General features: G+C 35.9%; 1 protein-coding gene across 2 annotated transcripts in view; it reads left to right on the top strand.

The window, feature by feature from the left end:
• The window catches only part of TEX9 (testis expressed 9), a 66,392-nt gene that overhangs the window by 35,825 nt on the left and 10,789 nt on the right, over window positions 1-19,778 (top strand). Inside the window, exon 10 of one of the 2 annotated variants that reach the window (XM_044230138.1) lies at window positions 191-325. The exons of the other annotated variant lie outside the window; for it this stretch is intronic. Coding sequence (XP_044086073.1) covers window positions 191-325 — 135 coding nt within the window. The remainder of the gene's footprint in view (window positions 1-190; window positions 326-19,778) is intronic. 2 annotated transcript variants of the gene reach the window in all.

Raw genomic sequence — 19,778 nt, 5'->3', positions numbered from 1 at the left:
CTTTCTAATACCAATTCAGGGTAAGAATTTCCTGAGACCTCTGTCATTCAGTGCTCAGACCCTAGCCTCTGGTATATGTGTGTATAAAATTTGGGAGAAAGCAAGGAATATGGAAATGGAAAATGTTGTAGAATAATAGAGGGAACTTATGATATATTTATAAATGTCCCATATATCTTTTACCATACAGGAATTAGAGAGTAAAAGAAGACAACAAAAACAGGCTGCCAGTAACCAAAGTGCTACAGAAGTTCGGTTGAACAGAGCTCTAGAAGAGGCAGAAAAGTATAAATTGGAGTTAAGTAAATCAAGGCAAAATAATAAGGTATGGAAATATTGAATAGTTTTGGTAGTGGTCACCTTTGGTACCTTCTTTTATGCAAGAGTAAAAAATACAGTTTTTAAGTTATAATTCTTTTTTTTTTTTTGAAGATTTTATTTATTTGACAGACACAGATCACAAGTAGGCAGGCAGAGAGAGAGGGGGAAGCAGGCTCCCTGCTTGAGCAGAGAGCCCGATGCGGGGCTTGATCCCAGAACCCTGGGATCATCACCTGAGCCAAAGGCAGAGGCTTAACCCCCTGAGCCACCCAGGCGCCCCTTTAAGTTATAATTTTTGATGTCATGGTGAACATTTCTTTTTTCAGAAGATGTGCATTCATTATTGATATGTGTATTTTCAAAAGTTAAGATTATATTGCTTGGTCTATTAGCATAACTGGGTGATAGCCCAACTCTTTGGAGGATTCAGTCATTTTTTCATCCAACAAATTTTTATTTTGTGCCCATATGACATGCCAGACATTTTTCTAATCTCTGGGGATAAATGGTAGGAAAAAGTCTCTTTGGTATCTCAAGTCTTTTTCCTTCTCTGAGCCCCACTTTTTCTAATATAGAATGCAAAGGACTACTTTATAGGGAGGTGGTTCTCAAACTTGAGCAAGTATCAGAATTACCTGGAAGGCTTGTTAAAACATAGGTTGCTGGGCCTCAACCCCAGAGTTTCAGATTTAATAGATCCGGGGGTGAGGCCCATTTTAACTAGTTCCCCGGGTGATGCTGAAGTCACTGGTTCTGAGATGACATTTGATAGTCACTGTGACATAGTTGTAAGGAACACTATGGTGTCCCAATATCTAGTCAGTGATCGACATAGAATTAGCACTCAGTTCCTGAAATATCTGTTGAATAAATGAAGGCTTAAGGATCATTGTGTATGAAAACATTTTGTATACTCTATAAATTTTGGCTATTAGTTTTTGGTTCTGTGTCAACCTAAAAGTGATGCTCCATTGGAATCTCCCCCTTCTTGTATATTATACTGAATAATTTAACAGTGGCTTGGATGTTGAAGTTAGGAGCCACCTTCATTACATACACAAATGATACATTTTGAATTAAACTAATAACACTTAAAAGGACATAGAAATAAACTGAACTTGATAAATCCTCCAACATTTAACAAATGCAAAAATGTTACAGAGACTACAGAGTTTTGTGATCTCTTCTGTGAGATAGTTTATTTATTTATTTTTTTAAAAGATTTTATTTATTTATTTGACAGGCAGAGATCACAAGTAGGCAGAGAGGCAGGCAGAGAGAGAGAGGAGGAAGCAGGCTCCCCGCCCAGCAGAGAGCCCGATACGGGACTCGATCCCAGGACCCTGAGATCATGACCTGAGCCGAAGGCAGCGGCTTAACCCACTGAGCCACCCAGGCGCTCCTGTGAGATAGTTTATGCTGAGCAATCAGATTGTGTTCATGTTCAAGAGACATCAATGATGGCATGATGGGAGTTTATTAATAGAACTTACTAAATGAACAAGTTCGGAAGTCATCTTTATAACTTGCCAATAACTAGCATGCTATTGGAATAGTACATCCAGTTTGGTTCACTCTGAAGGGATTTTGAAGCAGATAAAATGGAATAACCACGTATATGTCAGAATTTGCTAATTCTTGGTTGTAGATGTGATCTCTGTTTTTGCACACACTTTAGAGAAGTAGAAGGAAAAATTTGGTTCCATGACAACGATAATCCTAATCAACCATTTTACAAATTGACATACCAAGTCCTCATTACTTACTTTAAAATCATCAACACTGTAAAAACAAATATGTTCAAGACAAATTTCTGATCCCAAGTCTGCATTATGGATGATCAGTTTAAACATAGTGGGAGAACATTTTGTGTAACTATTTGCAATCAAATGGACATTTTGAGATCAGAGTTCTTAGATGTAACTTATTTCAGATTTCTGAAAAAGTATGTCTACGAGTCTTCAGTTTTTAATTTTTCAATTATTTTGCTTCATTTCTAATTTCTGTCTTTAAAAGATGTTTTGGGGATATGCTCTAAGTTTTTCCTTATAGTCTACTCTGTATATAAGTTTTTTGTGAGGAAGTATACTTTTTTTTCTATTTTCATTCTTTGTGCCTTGCTTCTCATTCTAATCAGACATAATTAGGTAGATAATTAAAATTATTCATGTCTGTATGCTTAAGAAAAAGTAAGTCTTCCTTAAAATTGAGTAAGATTGCCTCACAGTGTTCAGAAAGTTAAGGATTTATTTTTTAAAATGATATATTCTCGGGACGCCTGGGTGGCTCAGTCGGTTGGACGACTGCCTTCGGCTCAGGGCGTGATCCTGGAGTCCCGGGATCGAGTCCCACATCGGGCTCCCAGCTCCATGGGGAGTCTGCTTCGCTCTCTGACCTTCTCCTCGCTCATGCTCTCTCTCACTGTCTCTCTCTCTCAAATAAATAAATAAAATCTTTAAAAAAAAAAAAAATAAAATAAAATAAAATGATATATTCTCCACAGAGATTAGGAATTAAGTAACTTGGCCTTAGAGTAAGAGTAACTTTTGAAACAAAAAGTCAGTCAAGTTAACCAGATGCTGCATGAGTGTAGGTACCCTGACTGCCTCATTCACTGCTGTGTCTCAGTGCCTTTAACATAGTAATTGCCTCTGAAGCATGCTGCAGGAAGGAATGTGGAAAGACAACTATGTGATGCATTAATTGGAATTCTTCTTAAAAACAGGGCATTTGATTATATGGTTTGGAAGAGGTTCATTTAAAATATGTCACCAAGCCCATGTCACTTTCTTTAGGAATAGATAATTTCTAATTCTTCCTTAATTCATTAAGAAATATTTATGAGGGCCTTCTAGGTACCTGCCAGATCTTTACTAGAGGTTGGAGGTATAAAGGTGATTAAAAAATAAATAAATAAATAAATAAATAAATGTGGCCTGTGTAATCATGCATTTTGTAGTGGAGAAGCTATGTGTTATTTAGACAATTCAAGCAAAAGTGAGGGAGGGGCAACCGTTCATTCAAGGAATGCTTTTTTAAAAATGCAATTTTAAACTAAGATCTGAATAATATTAACAAGTTATATGCTCGGAAGAGATTAGGGACAAAAGGAATCTCATGTAAAAAATGCGGCAGGAAGTGTGGCTCTGTGGCAGGAAAAAAAAGACAAGGTCATGAAAGTCAGGGATGGAAGTGACGGGAGTATTGCCAAGTGAGGCCTCGAACATAGGTAGAAGCCAAACCATTTAGATCCTTTAGACAGTGCTAAGTATTTTGGCTTTTGTCAAAAGAATAGTACAAAGCCACTGCGTGGTTATTTCGAACAAAGTTGGGTGAGACCATGCCGTGATCATATGAGCACCTGGAAAGTATTTTTGTTTCTTGTGTGGAAAATTCACTGGAAGGAGGCAAGAATGGATTCTGGTTAAGAGTATCAGTGTGAGGGGCACCTGGGTGGCTCAGTGGGTTAAAGCCTCTGCCTTCAGCTGGGGCCATGATCTCAGAGTCCTGGGATTGAGCTCCACATGGACTCTCTGCTCAGCAGGGAGCCTGCTTTCCTTTCTCTCTCTGCCTGCCTCTCTGCCTACTTGTGATATCTCTCTCTCTCTCTCTCTGTTAAATAAATAAAATCTTAGCGCCGGGGGGTGGGGTGAAGAATAGCAGTATGAGAGATGATGAGGTAGCTTGGCCTAAACTGATATTGGTAAAAATGGAAAGAAAATAAGTACCAAAATACATCAAAGAGGAAAAAATCACTAGGACATGGTGATGGACTGGATATGGAATTGTGGGAAAGGGAAGCTTTCAAGAGGATGTTTTGATTTTTTAATTTTCAGAACCAGATAGATAGTGCCATTCACTGGAAGAGGTTAGGAAAGAAGATTGAGTTATTTTTGGATATCTTGAGATTGATCCCATTGTTGCATGTGACAGTAGTTCACTTTTAATAATTTTACACAAGGTATAAATATACCAAGCAATACCACCTTATCAATGGACTTAGTGTTGTTTGCCAGTTTTTGCTATTACAAATAAAGCTGCCATGAACATTCACATGTAAGTCTTGGTGTAAACGTTGTTTTCATTTTTCTTGAGTCAATACCTAGAATTAAATGTCTGGGTTTTATTATAGATGTACATTCATGCCAAACTGTTTTCCCAAAATGTCTCTAACAACTTATATTCCCCATACCAGCATATTAAAGTTTTAGCTGGTCCATATCTTCACCAGCATTTAATATAGTCAGGCTTTGGGGCGCCTGGGTGGCTCAGTGGGTTAAAGCCTCTACCTTCGGCTCGGGTCATGATCCCAGGATCCTGGGATCAAGCCCCGCATCGGGCTCTCTGCTTGGCAGGTAGCCTGCTTCCTCTTCTCTCTCTGCCTACCTCTCTGCATACTTGTGATTTCTGTCTGTCAAATAAATAAATAAAATCTTTTTAAAAAAAAATGTAGTCAGGCTTTGACATTTTACTGTGCCAGTGGGTGACTAATGGTATCTTATGTGGTTACTTTACATAATGACCAGTGAATGATACTGAACATCTTCATGTGCTTATTTGCTATCTTGATATCTTCTTTTCCCCCCAGTTTTATTGAGATGTAATTGGTATACAGCATTGTATAAATTTAAGGTGTGTAGTATAATGATTTGATTTATGTATATTGTGAAATGATTACCACACTAAGTTTATTTAATATCCATCATCTCATAGTGATACAAAAAAATAAGAAAAGCTTTTTCCCTGGTATTGAGGATTCTTAGGATCTACTTACTTAACAACTTTGAAATGTACTGTGTAACAGTTAAGTGTAGTTATCATGTTGCATATTACATTTCTAGTTCTTTTTTATGTTTTAACTGGAAGTTTGTAACTTTTAATCACCTTTCTCCAATCCCCTCCTTCTGCCCCCTGCCATCCCCCGCTTCTGTTTTTCTAATGCATTTTTTAGAATACTTTTTCAAAAGATATTTTTTTAATATGAGTAAGACCACACAGTATTTGTCTTGTCTGACTTAACTTCACTTAGCATAATGCCATCGAGGTCTATCCGTGTTGAGAATGGCAGAATTTCTTTTTTTGTGACTGAATAATATTGCACCGATACCACAACATCTCTATCCATTCATCCATTGATGGATACTTAGGTTGTTTCCATGTCTTGGCTATTGTAAATAATACTGCCGTGAGCATGGGGTTGCAGATATCTCTTTGATGTGGTATTTTCATTTCCTGTAGATACATTCACGGAGGTGGAATTGCTAGATTCTATGATAGTTGTATTTTAAATTTTTGGAGGAACCTCTAAACTGTTTTCCATAGTGGTTTTACCAATGTACAATCCCACTAACAGTGCACAAGTATTCCCTTTTCTCCACATCCTTTCCATCATTTGTTTATCTCTTGTTTTTTGATGATAGCCATTCAAACTGGCATGAGGTGATTTCTCATTGTGGTTTCAATGTGCATTTCCCTGAAGATTAGTGATGTTGAGCACCTTTTCATGTAGCTGTTAGCCATTTGTATTTTATCTTCTTTGGAAAATACCTTCAGGTCCTTTGCCCATTTTTTTAATTGGATTATTTGTGGAGTATTTTTACTATTGAGTTGTATGATTTCTGGACATATTTTAAATGTTAACCCCTTATCAGCTATATGGTTTGCAAATACTTTTTTCCATTCTGTTTTCATTTTGTTGATTATTTCTTTTGCTGTGCGGAAGCTTTTTAGTTTGATGCAGCTCCTTTTGTTTTTCATTTTGTTACTGATGATTTATGTGTCCTATCCAAAAACTAATAGTCAAGACCCATGTCAAGGAGTTGTTTTCCTATACTTTCTTATAGGAGTTTCTGGTCTTACATTTAAGTCTTTAATCCATTTCCAGTTAATTTTTGTGAGTGGTGTAAGATAGGAACCAAGTTTCGTTCTTTTACATGTGAGTATCCAATTTCCCCAGTACCATTTATTGAGAAGACTATCCTTTTCCCATTGAGTTCTTCCTCCCTTGTGAGCTATTAGTTGACTGTACGTGTGTGGGTCAATTTCTGAGCCCTCGATTCTGTTCTCCTGGTCCAAGTGTCTGCTTTTATGCCAGTACCATGCTATTTTAATTACTACAGCTTTATAGCTTGAAATCAGGAAGTGAGATGCCTCCCACTCTGTTCTCCCCCCCGCCAACAGGAGTGTTTTGACTATTTGGAATCTTCTGTGGTTCTATATAAATTTTAGGATTGTTTTGCTTATTTCTGTAATAAGTGCTATTGGAATCTTGGTAGAGAAGATTGCGCTTAATCTATAGATTGTTTGGTAGTATGGAAATTTTAACAATATTCTTCAAATCCATGAACACAGGATACCTTTCCATGCATTTGTATCTTTGATTTCCTTCTTATCTTACAGTTTTCATTGTACATGTGTTTTATCTCTTTAGTTTATTCCTAACTGTTTTATTGGTTTTGCTGATATTATAAATGAGATCATTTCTTTTTCAGATAATTATTTTTTTAGTGTATAGAAACATTACTGATGTTTGAATGTTAATTTTGTATCCCGCAACTTTACTGAATTTATTGATTGCATTTAACAGTTCCTTGGTGGAGTCTTCAGGATTCTCTTTTTCCCCTTTCTTTTTTATTTTAAATTCTGTGTTAAAACATTCAGTGTTATACTAGTTACAGGTGATAGTTACAATATAGTGATTCAGTAATTCCATATATCACCCAAAGCTCATCACAAGGGTATTCCTTAATCCCCACTGCCTGTTTTACCCATCCCCCAACCTACTTCCCTTCTGATAACCATTACTTTGTTCTCTGTACTTAAAAGTCTGTTTCTTGGGGCTGCCTGGATGGCTCACTGGGTTAAACCTCTGCCTTTGGCTCAGGTCATGATCTGGTCTTGGGATCGAGCCCCATATCGGGCTCTCTGCTCGGCAGGCAGTCTACTTCCTCCTCTCTCTGCCTGCTTGCCTCTCTGCCTACTTGTGATCTCTGTCTGTCAAATAAATAAATAAAATATTTTTTTAAAAAAAGTCTGTTTCTTGGTTTATTTCTGGTTTCTCCTTTGCTCATTTTTTTTGGTTTTGTTTTTTTTTTTTCCCTTAAATTCCACATATGAGTAAAATCATAAGATATTTATCTCTGACCGACTTATTTCACTTAGGGTTACACTATCTAGCTCTATCCATGTGATTGCAAATGGCAAGATTTTGTTCTTTTTTATGGCTGAATAATACTCTATCATGTGTACATGCATATCTCCTTTATCCATTCATTTATGAATGGACACCAAGGCTGCTTCCGTAATTTGGCTATTATAAATAACGCTGCTATATATAAAATCATGTCATATGCAAATAGAGATAATTTTACTTCTTCCTTTCCAATTCTGGTAGCTTTTATTTCTTTTTCCTGCCTGATTGCTCTGGGTAGGGCTTCTAGTACTTTGTTGAATAGGAGTAGTGAGAATGGGCACCCTTGCCTTGTTCTTAGTCTTAAAGGAAACTCTTTTATCCTTTCACCATAACTATGATGTTAGCTATTGCAGCTTATCATATATATGGCCTATAATATGTTAAGGTACATTCCTTCTAAACCTAATATATTAAGAGTTTTTTTAGTCATGAATGGATGTTGAATTTTGTCAAATGCTTTTTCTGAGTTAATTGAGATGATCATGTGCTTTTTTTCTTTCATTCTGTTGTGATGTATCACATTGATGGATTTGTTTATGTTGAACTATCCTTACATCCCTGGGTTCAAACCCACTTGATCATGATGAATAATCCTTTTATGTGCTGCTGAATTTGGTCTGTATTATATTGAGAAGTTTTGCATCTGTATTCATTAGAGACATTGTTAGTATGTAGTTTTCTTTTAGTGTCCTTTTCTGGTTTTAGTATCAGAATAATGCTGGCCTTGTAAAATAAATCCTTTTTGATTTTTTTTTTTTTTTGGAAGAGTTTGAGAATGTTGGCATGATTCTTTAAACATTTGGTAAAGTTCACCAGTGCAGCCATCTGGACCTGGGCTTTGCTCTTGTTGGGAAATTTTTGATTACTGATTCACTCCTTACTAGTAATTGATCTGTTCAGATTTTCTATTTCTTCCTGATACAGTCTTGGTAGGTGGTATGTTTCTAAAAGGTTCTCCATTTCATCTAGGTCATCCAGTTGATAAATAGTTATTCACAGTAGTTTCTTATGATCCTTTTTATTTCTGTCATATCAGTTGTCTCCTTTGTCATTTATAATTTTGCTGATTTGGGGAATTCTCTCTTTTTTCCCTGATTAGTCTAGCTAAAGGTTTCTCAATTTTATCTTTTCAAAGAAACAACTCTTGGTTTTGTTCATCTTTTCTATTTTCCTATTTCTATTTCATTTATTTCTGCTCCAATCTTGTCCTTCCTTCTGTTAGCTTTGGGCTCCGTGTGTTCTTCTTTTTCTGGTTCTTTGAATCATAGAGTTAGTTTATTTGAGATCTTGTTGTATCTTAATGTAGGCATTTATTGCTATGAACTTCCCTCTTAGAACTGCTTTTGCTATATCCTGTAAGTTTCGGTATTTTGTGTTTTCATTTATTTTGTCTGAAGATAGTGTTTCCCCTTTGATTTCTTCTTTGATTTATTGGTGGTTCAGCAGAGTCTGGATATCTTCTTTGCAGAAGTATTTGTAACAAGTTTTTTATTCATTTAAAACAATTTTTAATGAAGTTTAATTTTTAGATAAACTGAATTTTGAAACACTGCATCAAAAACTAATAATATATTTTATGGTGAATAACAACAGTAAAATTTTTTTAAAAAGTTTTAGATTAACATTAAAATTGGAAAGTTAGTACAGAACATTTCTGTAATCTCCAAACACAGTTTCCTCTGAAACTAACATATACATTATCATGGTACATTTAGTATGGTTAATGAATGAATTAATAACATTATTAACTAAGGAGTATATTTTATTCACCTTTCCTTAGTTTTTATCTCTTTGGTCCATTTTAAAAAATTGAGCTGACTTATTGTAAGTGAGTTATAAGAGTAAAAATTGAGTTGACTTGTTATTATAAATGAATTATAAGAGTTTTACGTATTCTAACTACATGTCTTTTATCAGATATATGCCTCGCAAGTACCTTATCCTTTTCCTTTTATTTTTGTAACATTTGTTTTAAAGAGTAAAGTTTTAAATTTTGATAAAGCCTAATCTATTGTTTTTCTTTTATAATTTGTGCTTCTTTTGTCCTGTTAAAGAATTCCTTGCCAATCAATCTAAGGTCACTAAGATTTGCTCTTATGTATTGTTATAGAAGTTGCATGGCTAGAGCTTTTAGGAGAATTTTTGTTTATAATATAAGGGTCAAGGGTCATTATTGGCATATGTGGGGCACTATTTTTTGATAAGACTATCTTTTACCATTGAATTGCCTTGACACCTTTGTTGAAAATTAATTGCCCAGATACATGTGTTACTATTTCTGGAATCTTTCTTCTGTTCCATTGATGTCTGTGTCTTTCTTTACACTAACAACAGTCTTAATTATTACATCTTTATAATAAAGTCTTGAAAGCATGTAGTATGATTCTGTTATTTCCAGAAATTGCTTTGGCTCTTTTAGGTCCTGTACATTTCCATATAAATTTTAGAATCACCTTGCCTATTTCTACAAAAAATCCTGTTGAAGTTTTGTTTGGAGTTGCACTGAATCTGTGGATCAATTTGGGGAAAAAATGACACCTTAACAATACTTTGTTTTTCACATCATGAATAGAGCCTATCTACTTTGTAAGCCTTTTTCATTTTTAGTAGGCAGTTTTTTTGTAGTGAAAACTACATAAATACTGAAAAAACTACATATATACTGAAAAGTATACAGGTCATGTATCTTTTTTTCAAACTTAGTCCTTAGTATTTAATCTTTCTTCATGTTATTATAAATTTTTAAAATTTCAATTTCCAATTTGTTGCTAGAAGATAGAAATAGAGTTTTATTTATTCTTGAAACTTTGCTAAAGTCACTTTTTCTGGAATCCTTAAGATTCTACATAGGCCGAAGGTAGGCATACTTTTCTTTATAAAGTGCTAGCTAATAACTATTTTAAGTTTTGTGGGCTACATATGATCCTGGTGGCATATTTTTCATCAGATTTCTAGTCTATATAGAGATTAACTATACCTTATTGAGTCTTTCAAGGAATCTGTCCATTTTATCTATGTTGTCAAATTTATTTTTATGGTGTTATGTTGTCAAATTTATTTTTAGGGTCTCACTTTTTTCTTATTTGTTATTCTCTTATTGTCCTTTAAATAACTGTAGAATCTTTAGTGTTCTTCCCACATTCTCATGGGTTTCCTTTTCTCCCTCATTCTTGATATTGGTCATTTGTATCATATTTTCCTATTCAGTTTTACTAGAGCCTTACTATTAATTCCATAGTGGACATATAATAAATTTGTTCTTTTTTTTATTTTTTAAAAATTCCAACATAGTAATATACAGGGTTATATTAGTTACAGGTATACAATATAGTGATTGAACAATCCTATACATTACTCTGTGCTCATCATGAAAAGTGTTTTTTAATCCTCATTACTTATTTCACCCATTGCCTTACTCACCTCCCCTTTAGAAAACATCATTTCCCTATAGATAACTCTTGGTTTCTCTCTTTCTCTCAGTCATTCTCTGTTTTTTCCTATGTTCATTTATTTTGTTTCTGACTTTCCACATATGAGTGAAATCATGTGGTATTTGTCTTTCTCTGACTGACTTATTTCACTTAGCATTATACTCTCTTAGCTCTATCCATATTGTTGCAAATGGCAAGATTTCATTCTTTTTGTGGATGAATTTCATTTGTGTGTGTGTGTGTGTGTGTGTGTATCACTTTTTTTTTTTTAAAGATATTTGTCTCTTTATTTACTTATCTATCTGACAGTGAGTACAAGTGGGGGAACTGCAGACAGAGGGGGAAGCAGGCTCCCCACCGAGCAGGGAGCCTGATGTGGGGCTCAACCCCAGGACCCTGGGATCAGGACCTGAGCTGAAGTTAGACGCTTAACCAGCAGTGCCACCCAGGTGCCCCTATACCACTTATTCTTTATCCTTCACCAGTTGATGGTAGCTGGGCTATTTCTATATTTGGTTATTTTAAATAATGCTACAATAAGGAGATGCATATATATCTTTTTGGATTACTCTTTTTATATTCTTTTAAATACTGAGTAGTAGAATTACTGAATCATATGGTATTTCTGTTTTAGAATGTTTGAGGAACCTTCATACTATCTTCCACAGTGGCTGCACCGGTTTGCGTTTTCACCAGCAGTGCACAAGGATTCCTTCTTCACCACATCCTCAGCAACACTGGTTTCTTGTGTTTTTTAATTTTAGCAATTCAGGCATGTATGAGGTGATACCTCCTGTGGCTTTGATTTGCATTTCCTGGATGATGATTGATATTGGCATCTTTTTACGTTCTGTTGGCCACGTATATGTCTTCTTTGGATAAATGTCTGTTCATGTCTTCTGCCCATTTGGTTTTGGGGTTTTGAATTGTAGAAGTTCTGTATATATTTTGGATACTAACCCTTTATAGGATATGTCATTTGCAAATATCTCCTCCCATTCAGTAGTTTGCATTTTGTTTCCTTCACTATGCAGTAGTTTATTTTTGCTTTTATTTCCCGTACCTCATGAGTCCTAGCTCTAAAAATGTTGCTATAGACAGTGTCAGAATTACTGCCTATCCTCTCTTTTAGGATTTTTATGGTTTTAGGTCTCAAGTTTAGGCCTTTATCCATTTTTGTTTTTTGTTTTTTTAAAGATTTTATTTATTTATTTGACAGAGAAAGAGAGAGATCACAAGTAGGTAGACAAGGGCAGGGGGTGGAGGAGGAAGCAGGCTCCCCACTGAGCAGAGAGCCCAACATGGGGGCCGATCCCAGAACCCTGAGATCATGACCTGAGCCGAAGGCAGAGGCTTACCCCACTGAGCCACCCAGGTGCCCCAGGCCTTTATCCATTTTGAATTTATTTTTGTGTATGGCATAAGAAAGTAGTTCAGGTTTCATTCTTTTGCATGTACCTGTCCAGTTTTCCCAATTTACTTGTTAAAGAGACTGTGTTTATCCCGTTGCATATTGTTTCCGTCTTTGTTGAAGATTAGTTGACTATATGATTGTGGGTTTATTTCTGGGCTCTCTGTTCTATTGACCTGTTTGTCTATTTTTGCGCCAGTACCTTGAAGTCTTCAATTGTGATACCTCTAGTTTTGTTTTTATCTTTTTCAGGAGTACTTTGGCTGTTTGGGGTCTTTTGTGGTTACATATGGATTTTAGGATTGTTTGTTTTAGTTTTGTGGAAAATGCTGGTGGTTTTTTTCTTTTTAAGATTTATTTATTTATTTGAGAGAGCGAGCCGGGGGAGGGGCAGAGGGGAAGAATCTCAAGCCGACTCCCTGCTGAGTGTAGATTCCCGAAGCTGGGATGGATCTCACGACCCTGAGATCATGATCTGAGTCAAAATTAAGAGTTGGATGCTTAACCAACTGAGCCACCCAGGCACCCTTGCTGGAGGTATTTTGATAGGGATTGGATCAAATCCGTAGATCGCTTTGGTAGTACTGACATTTTAACAATTGTTTTGCAGTCCATGAGCATGGAGTGTCTTTCCATTTCTTTATGTTGTCTTCAGTTATTTCCAACAGTGTTACCTAGTTTTCAGAGTATAGGTCTTTCATCTCTTTGCTTAGGTTTACTCCTAGGTATCTTATTGCTTTTGGTGCAGTTGTAAATGAGATTGCTTTCTTAATTTGTCTTTCTGCTGCTTCATTATTAGTGTATAGAAATGCAGCAGATTTCTGTACATTGATTTTTGAATCCTTTGACATTACTTAATTCACTTACCAGCCAGTAGTTGTTTGATGGGGTTTTTAGGGATATATATATATATATATGTAGGTATTATGTCATCTGCACATAGGTATTGTGTCATCTGCACATAGTGAAAGTTTTATTTCTTTCCTAGCAATTTGGATGCCTTTTGTTTCTTTTTGTTACCTGATTGCTCTGGCTAGAACTTACAATTCTATAGTGAATAAGAGTGACAAGAATAGACATCCTTGTCTTGGTCCTGACCTTAGGGGAGAAGCTCTGTTTTTCACCATTGAGTATGATGTCGGATTTCATACAAGGTCTTTATTATGTTTAGGTAAGCTCCCTCTAAACCTAAATTTTTTGAGGTGTTGTTTTTTTATCATGAATGGATGCTGTACTTTGTCAAATGCTTTTTCCTGCATCTGTTGAAATGATTATATGGTTTGTATCCTTTCTCTTAGTAATGTGCTCTGTCTTGTTGGTTGATTCATAAATATTGATCCACCCTTGCATCCCAGGGATAAATCCCAACTGATTGTGATGAATGATCTTTTTTTTTTTTTTTTTTTGATGGATTGTTGGATTTGGTTTGCTAATATTTTGTTGAGGATTTTTGCATATGTGTTCATCAGAGATATTGGTCTATCGCTATTTTGTTTGTTTTGTTTTGTTTTCATGGTATCTTTATCTGGTGTTGGTATCAGAGTAATGCTGGCCTTACAGAATGAATTTGGAAGTTTTCCTTCCTCTTCTATTTTTGGAGTAGTTTGAGAAGAATAGGTAATAATTCTTTTCTTAAATGTTTGGTAGAATTTTCCTGTGAAGTTCTCTGGTCCTGGACTTTGGTTTGTTGGGAGTTTTTTGATTACTGATTCAATTTCATTGCTGGTAATTAGTCTGTTCAAATTTTCTATTTCTTTCTGTTTCAATTTGGTAGGTTATATGTTTCTAGGAACTTTTTTATTTCTTCCAGGTATCCAATTTGTTGGCATATAATTTTTCATAATATTCTCTTAAAATTCCTTGTATTTATGTGGTGTTGGTTGTTATTTCTCTTTCATTTGTGATTTCGTTTGTGTCCTCTCTCTCTTTCTCTCTCCTTTTTTTTTTTTTTTTTGTGATTCTGGCTTGAGGTTTATCATTTTGTTGATCTTTTCAAAGGACCAGCTCCTGGTGTCATTGATCAACTATAAACTATAAACTATTGTTTTTATAGTTTCTATATCATTTATTTCTGATGTAATCTTTATAATTTCCTTCCTTCTGCTGCTTTTGGGTTTTGTTTGTTCTTCCTTTTCTAGTTTTTTTTTTTTGTGTGTAAGGTTAGGTTGTTTATTTGATAATTTTTCTTATTTCTTGAGGTAGGCCTGTATTGCTATAAACTTCCCTTTTAGAACTGCTTTTGCTGCATCCCAAAGATTTTGGACTATTGTGATTTCATTTTCATTTGTTTACATGTAATTTTTTATTTCTCCTTTGTTTTCTTGATTGACCCATTCATTTTTTAGTAGCATGTTATTTAACTTCCATGTATTTGTGCTCCTTCCAGATTTTTTTCTTGTGGTTGATTTCTAGTTTCATAGGACTGTGGTCAGAAAAGATGCATGGAATGACTTTGATCTTTTATTTAATTTCTTGAGACTTGTTTTGTGACCTAAATGTGTTCTGTTCTGGAGAATGTAGAATGTTCCATACGTGCTTGAAAAGAATGTATTCTTTTTTTTTTTTTAAGATTTTATTTATTTATTTGAGAGAGAGACAGAAACAGAGTAAAAGCACATGAGAGGGGAGATCAGAGGGAGAAGCAGACTTCCCATGGAGCTGGGAGCCCAATGTGGGACTCGATCCCAGGACTCTGGGATCATGATCTGAGCTGAGCCACCCAGGGACCCGAGAAGAATGTATTCTGCTATTTTAGGATGTTCTGAATGTATCTGTTAAGTCACTTGGTCTAGTGTGTCATTCAAAGCCACTGTTTCCTTGTTGATTTTCTGTTTAGATGATCTGTCCATTGATATAAGTGGAGTGTTGAAGTTCCCTACTATTATTGTGTCACTATTGATTAGTCCTTTATGTTTGTTATTAACTGATTTATTTATTTGGGTGTTCCCATGTTGGGTATATAAATATTTACCCAATACAAATAATTGTATCTTCTTGTTGGATTGTCCCCTTTATTATTATATATTGTCTTTTGTCTTGTTACAGTGTTTTACAGTCTATTTTGTCCAATTTAAGTACTATTACCCCAGCTTTCTTTTGACACCCATTTGCATGGTCAGTGTTTCTCCATTCATCCATCTTCCCTCACTCTCCATCTGAGGTATCTGGTTCTAAAATAAGTCTCTTACAGGCAGCATATAAATGGATTTTGTTTCTTATCCATTTTGTTACCCTGTGTTTCACTTGGAGCAGTTAATCCATTTGCATTCAGAGTAATTATTGATAGATAGGTATTTGTTAACATTCTATTGCTTGTTTTTTGTGGTTATTTTTGTAGTTTTTGTCTGATTCTTTCTTGTCTTGCTCTCTTCCATGGTTTGCTGACTTTCTTTAGTGATATGCTTGGATTTCTTTCTCTTTATTCTTTCCATACTTATTAATGTTTTTTGGTTTATGGTTACCATTAAGTGTGTATATAACATCTTCAGCATGTAACAGTCTATATGAAGTTGGTGGTCATTTAAATTCGAATCCATTCTTTTCTCCTACCCTGTTTTAGGTTTATGGTGTCATATTTTACATCCTTCCATGTTGTGAATCCCTTGACTGAGTTTTATAGATACACTTAATTTTATTGCTTTTGTGTTTTCTACTTTCCATACTCTCACAAATGGTCTTTCCTTTCCACTCAAGGCGTCCCTTTGAATATTTTTTGTAGGGCTGGTTTAGTGCTTATGAACTCTTTTAGTTTTTGTCTGAGAAACTCTTTATCTCTCCTTCTGTTCTGAGTCTTACTGGATTGAATATTCTTGCCTACACATATTTCCCTTTCAGCACTTTGAATATATCATGCCATTCTCTCTGGCCTAAGTTTCTGCTGAAAAATCTACTGATAGCCTTAGGGGTTTTCCCCTTGTATATAACTGTCTTCTTTTCTCTTGCTGCTTTTAAGTTTTCTTCTTTATCACAACTTTTTGCCATTTATTTTATTCTTTAAAAGATTTTACTTACTTATTTCAGAGAAAAAGAGAGCTGATGAGTTGGGGGAGATGCAGATGGAATGGGAGAGGCAGACTTCCCCACTGAGCAGGGAGCCAGATGCAGGGTTCAGTCCCAGGACCCTGGGACCATGACCCAAGCTGGAGGCAGACACTTAACTGAATGAGCCACTCAGATGCCCCTACTTTTCCCATTTTAATTATTGTGTGTCTTGGTATGGACTTCCTTGGGTCAGTTTTGTTGGGAAATATCTTTACCTCCAGGATCTGGATATCTGTTTTCTTCCCCACTTTAGGGAAGTTTTCAGCTATTATTTATTTAATTAAATATTCTGCGTCCTTTTTTCTTTCTTCTTTTGGATCCCTATAATGAGAATGTTATACATGGGGAGTCAATGGGTTCCCTAAGTCTGTTCTCATTTTGCATATGTTTTTTTCTCTCCTTTGCTCCGCTTGATTACTTCCCATTACTCTGTCTTCCAGGTCATTAATTTGTTCCTCTGCTTCCTCTAGCCTGTTATTTATTCCATCAAGAGTATTTTAAATTTGAATTATTTTTTTCTTCATGTCTGATCAGTTCTTGTTTTATCTCTGTGTTGTGGATCTCACTAATGTCCTTCACTCTTCTCAAATCCAGTGAATATCTTTATGATCATTGCTAAACTCTTTGTCAGGCATATTTATCTGCATTTCATTTAGGGGTCTTGCTGTGATTTTGTCCTATTGTTTCATTTGGGACATATTCCTCTGTCTCCTCATTTTGCCTAACTCTTTGTTCTTGTGTGTTATGAAGTTCAGCTATTTCTGTTGCTCTTGAATGTAGTAGACAGGGTGTGTACTTTTAATGACATGATGTCAGTATTCTACAGGGGATGTGCAGCTACTGGGGAGACTAGGCAGTTGGGTTGCTCTGCAAGTTGGAGAGGGACAGGCAGGTGAGGGGTGCAGTTTTACCGGTATGTGTGTCCTCCATGGGAGGTTGGAAGATGTAGTGTTGGCAATTTGCACTATTCTCCTGGGGGAGAGGACCTGCAAGGAAGGGACTCCATTTATGGCTGGAGGTGGCAGGGCACAGTGTAAGCAAGTTAGATAGTGAACACATATGCTGAGCTGATTCCCACAGGTAGCCATATGATAATGCTTGGGGGCAGGGGAGGGACATGGAGCCTGCCACTCCTTTGTTCCTAGAGAAGTTCCTCAAGGAATTCTGAAATTAGTAGCTAACTCTCCCAGTTATTTTTCTTTTTTTAAGATTTCATTTAATTATTTTATTAGAGTGAGTGAGCAAGAGAGGGAGCACGAGTTAGGGGGAAGCACCGAGGCAGAGGGAGAAGCAGACTCACTGCTGAGCAGGGAACCTGATGTGAGGCTCTATCCCAGGACTCGGGATCATGACCTGAGCCGAAGGTAGACGACATAACTGACTCAGCCACTAAGGTGCCCACAGATGTTTTTCAAACTGCTGCTTCTAAGCTGTATCTCTGGTGCTGTTTGTTGTGCTGTCTCTTTAAGGGTGCGGACTCAACTTCCTTTTGTTCCCTGGGCTCTCCCATAGCTGAGCCTGCCAATTTTTAAAGTTCCAGGCTTTAAAGACCCACTGGTTGTAAGAACTCGTGAAATTTGATCCCTTTGATTTTCACAGCCAAATGCCATGGGACTTTGTCTTCCTTATTCAGGCTCCTGTTTCTTACCCCCTTCATGCATGTGTCTTTCTTCCCCTGGTGGCCAGACCTGTGGGGTTTAGCTTCTAACTGCATCTCTACCTTTCCCACCCTTTTTGATGTGGCCTTTTTCTCTGCTTTCTCTGTGGAGTTTGTTCTGCCAGTCTTTGTATCATTTTTTGGGTTATCTGTACTGATGTGAGTGCAATCTAGTTGTATCTGCAGTACAGGTTAGTTTAGGGACCTCCTACTCAATCTTCCCTGGACCATTTTTTCTTATTTGAACCACTATAAATTTATAGAGATTCGTTTTGTGGCCTGGAATGTGATTTAAATTGGTAAATGTTCCCAGTGTCCTTGAAAAGAATGTATATTCTGCCTTTGTTGGGAGGAGCATTCAATAAATATTATGTCAAGTTGCTTGATAGTATCATTCAAATCTTCTGTATCTTTACACATTTTAGTTTACTTGTTTCATCAGTGACTGAGAGGGATATTAATTTCCAAATAAAATTGTGGATTTGTTTATTTTCCCTTTTTCAATTTGTCAGTTTTTGCATCATATACTTTGGAGGTCTATATTTAAGATTGTTATGTCCTCATCTTGAGTTGAACCCTTTATTATTGTGACACACTTTATATTCCTCATAGTAGACTTTGTTGTGACATATACTTAAATATTAAGTAACTATAGCATTTTTTAGCTTTTTTTTTTTTTTTTTTAATGGTAGGCTCCATGCGCAGCAAGGGGCTTGAATTCACGACCCTTAGTTTCAGAGTCACATGCACTCCCAACTGAGCCATCCAGGCACGCACTTAAGCTTTATTTTAATTAGTGTTAGCATTAGTTTATCTTTTGCCATCCCTTTACTTGTAACTCTTTATATCTTGTAGGCAGCATATAGTTGAGTACTTATTTTCTCACTTGTTTATTCATTTGTTTAATGCAGTCTCTGACTTTTCAAGTGGGATATTTAGAACATTACATCTAATGTGATTATTAATATGGTTGTGTTTAATTTTGTTAACTTCCTGTTTGTTTAATTGCATATTTTCTTTCTTTCCCTTTCTTTTCTCTCTCTTTCTTTTGGATATTCTTTTAATGATTCCATTTTATCGCCTGTATTCCCAACTCTTTTCTATGCACATTTTAGCATTCCTCATACAGTTCTTTTTCTTTTTTCTTTCTTTTTTTTTTTAAAAACTGAAGTACATTACAGGTTTTTTTTTTTTTAAGATTTTATTTATTCATTTGATAGGCAGAGATCTCAAGTAGACAGAGAGAGAGAGGAGGAAGCAGGCTCCCTGCCGAGCAGAGAGCCCGATGTGGGGCTCGATCCCAGGTCCCTGAGATCATGGCCTGAGCCGAAGGCAGAGGCCCTAACCCACTGAGCCACCCAGGTGCCCCTACAGTTCTTTATCATTGTCTACTTTCAAGAAATATTACAGCACTTTACGAATAATTTAAGAACCTTTTAGTGGTATATTCCATTTACTCTTTTCTGCCATTTTTGCTGTTGTCATACATTTTACATATACACAAATTCCACACTATATCATTAGTTTTTGCTTCAAAGAATTATCTTTTAAAATTAAAAAAAAATAGTTTTGGCATAGTACACATAAAATTTACCCTCTTGTATTTTAAATGTACAGTTCATGGTGTTACGCACATGCACAATGTCATGCAGCCAAACTCCAGAACTCTTCTTTCATCTTACAAAAATTGCAACTCTGTGTCTGTTAAACAGCAATTCCCCATTC

The sequence above is a fragment of the Neovison vison genome, chromosome 13 (genome assembly GCF_020171115.1).
Source record: "Neovison vison isolate M4711 chromosome 13, ASM_NN_V1, whole genome shotgun sequence".
In the NCBI taxonomy this organism is placed as follows: Eukaryota; Metazoa; Chordata; class Mammalia; order Carnivora; family Mustelidae; genus Neogale; species Neogale vison.
The sequence above is the reverse complement of the archived record's forward strand: the minus strand, read 5'-3'. Positions and strand labels throughout refer to the sequence as shown.